The sequence below is a fragment of the Leucoraja erinacea genome, chromosome 1, assembly GCF_028641065.1.
Source record: "Leucoraja erinacea ecotype New England chromosome 1, Leri_hhj_1, whole genome shotgun sequence".
In the NCBI taxonomy this organism is placed as follows: Eukaryota; Metazoa; Chordata; class Chondrichthyes; order Rajiformes; family Rajidae; genus Leucoraja; species Leucoraja erinaceus.
Window position 1 is genome coordinate 151,682,250 of NC_073377.1, and position 11,997 is coordinate 151,694,246.

General features: G+C 40.0%; 1 protein-coding gene across 1 annotated transcript in view; it reads left to right on the forward strand.

Moving 5' to 3' along the window:
• The first annotated feature begins 1,425 nt into the window (after positions 1-1,425).
• rapgef2b (Rap guanine nucleotide exchange factor 2b) overlaps positions 1,426-11,997 on the forward strand; it is a 301,306-nt gene continuing 290,734 nt past the window's right edge. Inside the window, exon 1 of the mRNA XM_055645980.1 lies at positions 1,426-2,755. Coding sequence (XP_055501955.1) covers positions 2,687-2,755 — 69 coding nt within the window. The 5' untranslated portion in view covers positions 1,426-2,686. The remainder of the gene's footprint in view (positions 2,756-11,997) is intronic.

Sequence of the window (11,997 nt, forward strand, 5' to 3'; positions counted from 1 at the left end):
TTTCAAATACAGCTTCACATTGTGTGCATGAACTGCTTTCAAGGCCATAATTATGCTCAACTTTCAAATCAAGTCAAGTTTATTCGTCACATACACATACGAGATGTGAAATGAAAAAAAGCTCGGGATCTTTTCAGGTTGCTGCTGTTGATCCCTGCTGTGTCTCACTGCTGCACTCATGGTCCAATTGTGGTTGATATGTTGGCCAGGAGGGTGTTTGTGAAGTTCTGATGAAGGGTCTCGGACTTGAGATGTTAACTTTTTTTTTCCACATCTGTTGCTTGACCTGCTGACTATTTCTAGCATTTTCTGACATAATTTCAGATTTCCAACATCTGCAGTTGTTTTAATTTTCTTTTGGGATGTAGCACTTCTTCAGAGAAGCTTTGAGCATAACCTTGAATCTTTTTCTTTGTACAACTGACAATTTACTCCCATAACAGTGCTTGGAATAGGGTGTCTGTTTCAGAATTCTGGTGAAGGGAACATGGCAAACCCAATGTAGCAAACAGAATAACTAGGGTTTCATTAGTGCAGATGTTGGTTATGGGGAGGATTCTAACTTTGGTTCATTTAGGCTTCCAGATAATTTGGAAGATTTTGTGGAGACAGCAGTTTGCAATTTTCCAGTGCCTGGTGATGGCAATCCAGGTCTCAAATGAAGCAATCACTGTTGCCTGGTCTTCAAATACCCCTCTCATTGATCAAAGACTGTGCTAGCACATTGAAGGTGTAGTGAAATTCATCTCTGATGGCTGCATTTGGTAAAATATGAGGTGTAGCCCCCGGTGACATGAGGTGTAGCCCACTTTTTCCATGGTCTACGTGAACCTTCATTGCTGGTGGGCAGTGTGGTGCATTTAGGTCAGATTGATAGATCTTGATTTTTCAGAGGTTGAGTGTAAAGCACACCTTTCCACATGCTCCCATGAATGAGTCAAAACACTTGGAATGTGGTGACTGAGTGTGCACAAATACATGTCATACCCATACTGCTGCTTGACTACTGCCATTCGGGTGACCTTGGTTCTGTAGTATGAATACCCCAGGTTGAATGTTAGTTCTGAAGTTTTGCTCCACTCCTGAAGATTGTATGCTGGAGGTGAGGTGCCATATTAAATAAAAAAAGATTGAGAAAATGATGGACCGAAGAAAGAACCTTGTTTGAATCCAAGGGTTATTTGAGGTTGTTTCTGTTGTGGACCATTAGTGTCATGGCTTGAATACTGTTGTAAGGCAAATGCAAGAGGGAGAGGCCAATTTATTTGGGCAGCCAAATCTTAGGTCCCTCCTGATTGATTGAATGAGAAGCTTTAGTGAAGTTAGACTTTAGTCACATTTGGTGGCTAGAGCTGTAATTTGCATTTTTCTGGGAGTTGACAAACAATGAAGATGATGTCGTCTGTGACTTGGCAGGAATCGCATTGTGAATCTTGAATAATTTCTTTGTCTACTGGAAGTCATTATAGAGACCTCTGATGATGACCTTTCTCGCGGAAGCAATCAGTGAGATCCTTCAGCAGTTATCTCATTGTTGGCAATTGTCTCCAATTATGTTTTAGGGATACAGGAAAATGAGGGAGTATAGGACAGTTAGGAGCATATTACCTGGAGCTGACATGGACTCAGTGGGCTCAATGATATTTCTTTGTGATTTAATAAGTACTTTAACAAATAGAAATGCATAATGTGCATTTTTTAGTATAAATTTAAAAGACGGTTTAATGGTGCAGAAAAGTTAACCAGTCTTCCTTTTATCTATCATACTATGGCATCCCGTGGTGTATCCTCTCATCTCTATGGCATGTGTTGCATTTTTTGCCCTCTGGGTGTCAAGGAGGTAGACGAAAATGAGCTCGTTTTTTCTTTCCCTGGATGATCTGAATGGGGAGGCAGTAGAGAGCTTCTGGGCGAGTTCTTAGGGAGTTTAGTTTTGCCAGGAGTTTTTTATTTTCCCCTCCTCCGGCTCCTGAAGATCTTCGGCTCGTGATGAAACAAAGCGCCCGGTTCAGGTTGCTCTTCCCCGACTGAGAAGGAAACAACGAAAGAATTTGACAGCACTTTAAGATGGGATTGTTCTCCCCTTTCATCTGAGGATATTTTACGTTCTTCTTGAAGTATATTCTTACTGTGGCGTTTCGCAGTGTAATTCCAGAATCGCGGTACCGTAAAGACAGTGAAAAGGGGAATTATTTTCGTTTGCGATTTTTTTTTTAAATTTTCGGTGTGAAGAAAGGAATCCGGATGGGTTATGAAGGATGGCAGGGAGCCGGAACGGCTAGGCTGGTGGTGCGGAGCGCCAGCGCTTTGTGCTGAGCAGGAGCAGGAGGAGGTTGAAGGGCTCGGGTTCGATCATCGGGGCCAACGTTCCGATCCCATTGACAGAGGGAGCGAGGCGGCCGTTGACCGTTGGCCGTTGACCGTTGGCCACCCGCTTGCGCTCGCGCTGAGCCAGCGGGATTGACCGTTGGGGCCCGGAGCCGCGGGCTCGGAGCCGGCGCACAGGCCGCGCCTGCCAGGGACGCCGACATCAACACCGCCACTGTCTCGCCGCCCAGCCGACGGCTCGCCTGCCAGCGACGCCGACATCGCCACCGCCGCCGTCTCGCCGCCCAGCCGGGGGGCGCAGGGAAGCGGGCAGCCGAGGCGAGGCCCAGATCACCCAAAGAAACTCCCGACCGACACCATGGCGTCTTATGTGGATAACAGCTTCAGGCAGGCGGTGATGAAGAACCCAGCAGAAAGGACGCAACAGGTAAAAAAGGGGAGGAAATAAAAAAAATATCACAAGGGATGAAGATAAAATACAAACGGGAAGATAGTGTGGCGTGATTAGATAAAGGAATTTCACTTCCAGAGTGAAGGGCCGCTCGGCTCTGTAAACAGGTGTGACTCTTCTAATGGTTGCATACTTAAAATATAAATCACTTCGCAGCCATAAAAGCTGGGGCATTTTTGATTTTGTAATTGCGTTTCTATCCGTACGAGGTTTTATAAACCGAGATTGTGATCGAGGGAAATAGTTTCCCAGAGACGCCACTTTGATCCTTGTCTTTGCTCAGTATTAGCCGGCAAAGACTTTGAAGTGCTGCAGTGTTCCACCTGTGCTAAAATGTCTGCATATTTTTATGCGTGTTTAATGTTTTCCTGGACTATCCAATTTCATATGCCAATAAATCAGTCTTGCGGTGATGAATGCAGATTCAGGAAGTTGAGGGTAGACAAAAGTGCTGGAGAAACTCAGCGGGTGCAGCAGCATCTATGGAGCGAAGGAAATAGGCAACGTTTCGGGCCGAAACCCTTCTTCAGACGTTGAGTTGAGATTGTGTTGTTAGTCGGAATGTTAGAGGATGTGCGCATCAGTGCCTTCTTATTTGTCATTGCAACATTCTTTTCAATGGTGCGTATTATGATAGTGTATTTAGCCATGTCTTTAGGCACCCTATTGCGAGGTGGAGCTTAAGTGGTTTCAAGTAAAATATTGCTGGTCTTTATTGATGCCATGAATTTCGTTTGTATTAGTGACTTGTGACATTTTGACTTGATTCTGTGAAAATGACAATGCTTTCTCACATTCTTTGCTGATGGAATGAGGACGTTGGTTTATTATCTGACCAAACGGTCACAGTGTCATGGCGATATAGTGCGGATACAGGACCTTGGCCGAGTCGAGTCCATGGTGACCATCAGTTGCAGATTGACACTCTTTTACCGTCTTTTATACTCCCTGCATTCTAATCTATTTCCCTTTGATTTCAAAACTTGCCTGCACACTTCAGCGCAATTTACAATGGCAAATGAACTGACTAACTACACATTTTGGGGATGTCTTCCGTATATAACATCAGTTTTTAGGGAGTCAAGAGTGTTTTATTGTTGGAACTGGAACAGAACATTGAAATTCTTACTTGCAACAACACCACCACCACAGGTTTGTAAACACAGCGTCCAAATAGAGAATATAAACAAAAACAGTTTTATAAATGTAAAAAATAATGCAAAAACAACACAAAGGCCAAAGCTGCTAGTGCAACCCAGGCAGTTTGGAGTTTAATTGCCGTTCATACTGTCTATTAGCTTTATGGTTGGTGGGAAGAAGCTGTTCCTGAACCTGGACATTAGTTTCAGACTCGGATACCTTCTTCTCAATGGCAGGAGTGAAATTAGACCGTTGCCAGGGTAGTGTGGATCCTTGATAATGCCGGCTACCATGATGTTCACCACTTTGTAATCTCCTTTGTATCTAAGTGTTTGAGTTGCCGAACCAGGCCCTGATACAACTAGTCAATATGCTCTCTTCCATACACCTGTAGAAGTTCAAGAGAGTATTTATTGACACAATGAATCTCCTCAATCTTCTAAGGAAGTAGAGGTGTCGATGAGCTTTCTTTTTGATGTTGAGACATGTTAGATTTGTTTTTTCTTTACTTTGTTTCAACCAGTTATGTACGAGTTTTTCATTTAAAAAAAAGACACAAAGTCCTGGAGTCACGTAGCACGTTAGGCAACATATCTGGGAAACATGGATAAGTGATATTTGGAGTCGGGAACGTTCTTCAGAGCACAAATCTCTTGGCAGGATAATGTTTAAAGCTAAATGTGTTTACTTTCTGGTGAAAATCAATACATTTGAATTTGGAAATTATACAGTTGGTGGAATGACAAATTAAAATTTTGCTTAATCCTGAATGAAACTAAATGCTAATAAAATGCAGAAAATGTTCTGAAGGTTTATTTTTGTTGCTGCCGTTTCTCTATCTGAAATATTGCATCACTAATTTGAAATGAATCAAACCAAAGGTTGAAGGTAACTGAGTTTCGGCTCCCTCATGTCTTTTACAATATAACACATACCATTTGGGTGTTATAAGGCTGACATATCAATTCTATTGAAAGGCAATAAATTTAATTTGTGACCATAAACCAGTGTTAAATACTTCATGCCTCTATTGAAGCCTTAAATAATTTTGTACACTTGTTATGAGATTTGCAATATTTATCTTTTTCACCAGAGAAATGATAGATAAAATAATAGTCATAATTTGGTGGAGCCAGTTTTAAAATTCACTTTATAATTAAATAGGTCATAAACTTGCCTAACCTGTATCCCATTGTTCCTCATTTCTCAATGATGGTTTATTGATCACGAGGATCCGATGAAAAATTTGCTTGTCCAGCAGTTTCAAAGATGTCTCTGGGATGCTATTTTAACAAGTTATACATTGCAAAAAGTTCTTAATCAAATGAACTGCTATCATTGAATCAATAAATATTGCCATTGAGCTAGAATTTAGCAGAAATATAGCTTCCATTAAAGACATAATTACATTCACCACTTTTTTTTTAACCTAAGTTGTGTGTGATAATGGAGAGGTTGCTTTGAAATATGCCCTTTGACGTGTGAAAAATGTAACAACATATTTTAAGTGGCCACATTGCCCGTGACAAAATACATCTGAACTCTTCCCACTCAACCAGCTATCATACCTAGTTACTTGCCCCTTTTGTGGACTATGAGGCATCGTACTGCTTTTGGAACATGGACCTGTTTCTCCTCCCATTGCTAGATCGCTGACTATCCACCTTCTATTGTTGGACCTCAGATTACTTTCTATTGTTAGACCATGAATTTTCCCAATTATTGTCCCCAATGCTGTCATGGGGCGACATCACCCTGTACCCTGTAGGTGTTGGGCGGAGGAGCTTGGTGGAAGCTTGAGGAAGAGGAATTTTTAAGGGACTTGGAAGGACAGTGCAACAGGAAGGCCTGAGAGGGGAACGTTGATGGGGCTTTTATTCCAGTAATCAGTAACTATTCCATTGCCGTAAAACATTTGGCTGGCTGCCTGCACAGGTGCATTCTGTTTCTTGTGGAATGCCCATAGCACAGATTTCTACTGGTGGCCTGTTCATTATAGGTGTGTTTCAATGCTGACAGCCTAAGGGATCCTGTGAATTGTTTTGCCATCCAGTGAGTTTCCACTCCACTAGTTTCATCATTGGGGCTATTGAATGTGTTACACATTCTTAAAAATGCAGTATCACTTGGGACAATTTTCAAAGAATATAAAAGCCTGTTTAAAGCACAAAAGTCATCTTGGCATATCAGTCCATTTTTTTTTATTTGAAATAATTTCTAATTAAATGTACATACACATGTGGAATGATCGTTATACTCTTGTTGCCCTTACTGCTTATTAATGCTCTACAAGGTTATTTGTGAAGATTGTGCTTTAGTCTGCTGTTTAATGAACTTTCTTATTGATTTCAAATTGTCTTCGATGGAACACAATCATATTAATAGGAATTATTTTTGTTGTTGCCTTGTTAGTTGAAGTATGTTATGTATATGTTTGAAGAAACATAATCTAAAGGGAGACTATGTAAATGCATCGGCATTTAGTTGATGTTCTGAACTAAAGTAAATCATTCTATCATTTTAGTAAATTCAACAATGTATAGCAAATGTAATCTGTTTATCATTCAATCAAAGTTGTATTGTGTTTTGAATTATCTGCGTTCAAATATCTCCTCCATTATTTTCCCTTGGGATTTTTGAAGCTAATTTCGACTATAGAAATGTTCCAAATCACAATTGATTTTTGAAGAGGGATTTAGAGGCAAACAATGCTAGTCATGCACCAAGAATGAAACCATAAATTCATTAGAATTTTGAAGAAACAAATTAAATTGATTTCTCTCATTGGAGTGATATTATTAAGGATAACTGTATAATACATGTAAAATCAAAGTATATTCAGATTGAATGGCCATTAAAAATTTTTGCTTTTAATTTTTATGTTGACACAACAATAAGAAATTGTATGCGGTATTCGTTAGGAAGTGAAGTAAGGCTGTAAACCGACTTGGTAAAATAACCACTTGTTGGTTTTTATAATGTTCTGTTGCTTCTTTAAATTATGTTTTTTAAGTTATATGTTTCAACTGCATTGTGTACATATAAAAAGCAAATCTCTTGAGCAACAGAAATCACCACCATGATCTTAATTGCATTGTCATACTGTGGTTCAGTACAGGAGCAACGACTGTGTTTGTCAAAGCAGCTCTACTCTTCAAACTTTAAGCATTAATATTATCAGCCATTTGACAGTTATATGAATACGAGTTAAAGTGATTATGTTTCACATATGTTACTTGGGTAGAATCTCATTATAGAAATTTGATCTTGGTCCCCAAACAGACAGCCCCAGAGGTCGTTAAATAATTATTTGTGTAAGACTTAATTAATTTTTAGATTACAAAATTAATACATGGCAGCTATAAATTAGGTCTTGTTCTTTTTTTTGTCAGAAGGGTGCACCAGATGCAACTTCCTTGCAATTGGTTATTTTCCTTTATGGTGGAGATATCAAACTGTTCTGCCATAGTGATAACATAAACAACCTTATTTTAAAATTAAATTAATTTGCTTTATGATATTTTGAAACAGTCTTGAGGAATCACAGATGTAATTTAAGGATGATGTTTTGGCTAGTAGGTCCTAATTAAAAGAATGTGTAAATTCAAGATGTGTGAGTACGTTTAAGGACGTATATATTCAGAGTTATTAAAGCTTCTGTGTTAATTTTATCAATCTTGATGAAAGAAAAGGAGGTTTAATAGTGATAGTGAATTTGAAGCACAAACCATGTTCTGTATGCAAGAAAAAGAGGGTGGAACACATGACAGCCAGGCGTCATTCCTGATAGTGGCTGTTGGCCAGGATTAGTGATTTACACAATCGGGAACAGATGCAAAGTAAAATCTGTCACGATAAGATTAACTGCCCACCTTGCATATTTGGTAAAAAGACCAAAACAGGTTTACATGCAGCATAGCTTCAGGATAATTAGCTATTTCTGTTATACACAGTAAATTGGCAAATTTGATAATGCATTGCATGTAAAGAATATTCCCACTCATATCCCTGGATAAATTTAGAACTATGTCATTCGAATTGGATTGGGATATACTTCCCTTGACAATTATTGCCCATTTTCTTCTCGTACTGATTTATCAATCATTGTTGAACAGAGTATAGAGGGCTGCTTTCTACAATATTAGAAACGTGTCCCCCGCAAGATGGGACAGGATTTTGTTCCTTAAAATCGTTCATAATCCAAATACTTTGCAGGTTTGAAATGTGGCTAAAAACCGAATTGCCGCACAGCAGATGATGCCTGCAGCCTCACAACAGTGGGCAAATCCACCGTGCCAGTCTTCCAAATGCTTGTACATCTGTAAATACCGTACATGAGTCGGATGCTTGTTAGCTGGGGAAAACCTGTAGTGTAGGCTGGGAGGAAAAAAGAATAAATCATTGGTATGCTGCAAATATTGGTTTTTAAGACTTAATCCAAATGTTCAACAAAACTACTTCAATCATTTAGTAGCAACAAAGGATTAGGAGTTTCATTTTCACCTGTTGTGATGATACACAGAGATCACTGGCCAGATCATGTTGATGTGAGCTTAGTACCCACCATCTCTGTCCATGATCATCCAGTGTCCTTATTTATCTGCTCCAGATTCAGTGATAGCCCTCACTGGCTAGATGTACCTTGCTCTTCGCTGGTTTGATCTCAGTAATTACAGACCTCCAAGAGTGCACAAAAGATTCTCTGCCTCTGAAAAGCACTGGAAGCTTTGATAGCTGCCAAAACTTTAACTCAGCTTTGTTGGTTGTTAAAACCGAGACACAACCAGAGGCATTTAGAAACTAGTAACAATAGATAAATGTATTATTTTTCTTTTTTTCTGCTGCTTAATATTTATTTCTTTAAAACATTACATCAAAAATTATATTTCTTTGCTGTGCCGTATAATTCGCTTAGAAATTAATGGGGTCTAAAATTTTGACCCAGATCTTATTTGTTGCAAGAAAGCTTTCTTTCCGCACAGCCTCAGCTCATTGTAGATATTTGGGGTTGAATGCAGTCATTGAACAATCAAACATTCATGACGCTTTGAAGATGTCAATAAATCTGTAGGTTTCATATTTGACTACAAGCAGAGAAGAGTGGATTTTTATTTGTTGATCTAATCATTTGATGGTAAACCATGTAGATACATATTAAGGTATTAAAAGGTGTTGTGTACAATTTCCCTCTACAAACCTCTTCCACCAGGTGGAACTTGTACTCGCCCTTAAAAACTTCTCTATAGATTCCTCTCCAAGTTCAAGGTGTAGACATGGGCACTTACTTAGTAATTGCATGTCGTTTCATCAGTTACATCCAGCAATCCTTGCTCCAACTGAACACTGGCACCATCTCCCAACTCTTTCTCTGCTATATTGATAACTGCATCGATGTGCCTCCTGCGTCCATCTAGAACTCATTGATTTCATTAGCCTCATCACTAACTTCCACCCTTCCTTCAAATTTCCATGGACTATCTCTTACACCTCTCTCCCCTTTCTTGATCTCTGTCTCCATCAAAGGGGACAGATAATATCAAGTTGTTGGAAACCTACTGACTCCCACAGTTATTTGGACAACACTTCCTCCCACTCTGCCTCTTGCAAAAATGCTACCCCCTGATCTCAATTTCTCTGTCGCTGTGTCTCTGCTGCATCTGCTCCCAGGATGAGGCTTTCTATTCCAGGATGTCTGTGTAAACGTGGTACACCCTCACCCCCCCTGATGTTGGATCCCTCACCTGCTTCTCCTCTGTGTCCCATAGTTCTTCTCCTGTTTCGTCTCCCTTCAGACAGAACAAAGAGTCTTCCCCTAGTCCTCCCCTTCACTCACAAGCTTCCTCATCCAACACATCGTCCTTTGACATTTCCCACCAGCAGTCACTTCTTCCCATACCCATCCCTTTCCATCTTCCACAGAGACCGGTCCTTCTGCAACTCCTTGGTTCACTCATCCCCTCCCACCCAAACCACCCCCTCTCCAGGTACTTTTCCCTTCAGCCCACAGGAGCTATAATACCTGTCCCTATACCTCCTCTCCCACTTCCATCCAGGAACCCCAGTAGTCCTTCCAGGTGAGGCAGAGGTTCACGTGTACCTCCTTTAACCTCATCTACTATATCTAGTGTTCCCGACGTGGTCTCCTGTACATCGGCAAGACCAAGCGTAGAATTGGCGACCATTTCGCTGAACACTTGCGCTTGGTCTGCCGAGGGCTTCTGGATCTCCTGGTAGCTAGCTATTTTAACTAATTTTCCTGTTCCCAGATGGCCTTTCTGTTGTTGGCCACCTCCATTGACAGGGTGAGGCTACACGCAAACTGGAGGAACAGTATCTCGTATTCCGCCTGGGTAGCTTGCAACCCAATGGGATGAACATTGAATTGTCCAATTTTGGGCAACTACAATATTCCTCCGTAAATCCCCCCCCCCCAATTCTAGGTTCACAATTTGCAACTCTTTAAACCTTTTGCCTCGCACCCTATTCTTTCATATTTGGCCTTTTCCCAACCATCTGCCTATCAAAACTTTCCCTTGTTTATATTCACGTTTATTAGTGAGAGGAGCAGAATGAGGCCATTCGGCCATTTAAGTCTACACCGCTATTCAATCATGGTTGATCTATCTCTCCCCCTCAACCCCAATCTCCTGCCTTCTTCCCATAGCTACTGACACACATACTGATCATGAATCTATCTATATTTGCTTTAAAAATATCAATTGACTTGGCCTCCACAACATTCTGTGGCAAAGAATTCCACAGATTCACCACCCTCTGACTAACAAAATTCCTCCCCATTTTCTTCCTAAAGGAACATCCATTAATTCTGAGGCTATGACCTCTGGTCCTAGACTCTATCACTAGCGGAAACATCCTCTCCACATCCACACTATCCAGGTCTTTCACAATTCGGTCAGTTTCAATGAGGTCCACTGTCATATTTCTGAACTTCATTGAGTAGATCAATCAACATCAATATCATTTTTATTCGTCACTTGCACATAAAGTGCAAGTGAAATGAATTTTCCAGCAGCGGTACAATGGAAAAAAACCCACACAAAAACACAATTAAATGTAAAATTTAAAATTAACGTTTTATGAATCCTGCACCAGCACGCCCAAGTTCCCGCCAGGCTTTGTCCTGCCCCTCGCTTCCAGTTTCCTCCCCTTCTTCCTCACAACCAGTCTGAAGTTGGGTTCCGATCCAAAACGTCACATATGCATGTTCTCCAGAGATGCTGCCTGACCCGCTGAGTTACTCCAGCACTTAGTATCTTTTTATGTATGTGTTGTGTTACTGCTAACTTCACAATGTTTGATGATAGTGGAATTCGTGCAAAATGGATATGTTCCTCTGTGCCCATGTTCTCCCTTAATTGCAAAAAGAGCTAAAAAGACATGGACAACAAATGATTTAAGATAGTTTAATTAACGTTTTTTTTTAAAGAAAGATCAGGATCAGTTCTCAGCAGACCTTCTCACAATCTGTTGTTCATAAAGTTATATATTATCAGTCGGAAAATCATAGCAGATATTTATTATACACATTTAGGATGAGATAAATTGTATGCACTCTGCATAATGAACTGCCTGTCAACTGAAGATTGTCCAGATGTGTTGAAATATGCAATAAAATAAAAAAAAGAATTGGCAATATTTGTATGCAAGTAGGTAGCTAACAGTTTAAATAAATTGAACAAATATAGGATTACTGAGAGCTACAGAAAACTCACTACTGTAATTAAACATTGCAGGGTATAATATTTAGGAAAGGAAAAACGAGAAGTGCAGCCACAGTACGTACACAGGAAAAAGGAAGCATTTATAATGAAGCCAAAAACAACATGGATAGACAATCAAAACCACAATATCTAAATTTGTGGTAGGTACCAAATTGGAGCAGATTTCAAATAATTAGGACAATTGTTATAAATGCAGGAGTTTTGTAAACTAATAGAATTTGCTAACAATCTGCAGGTGAAGTTCTGAGATAAATTAAACCTTTTTTGTTGAATGAATAGAGAGATCACATTAGTTGGATGGTGTGAATCGAGTTGAGGTAGTACAACTTAGCAAAG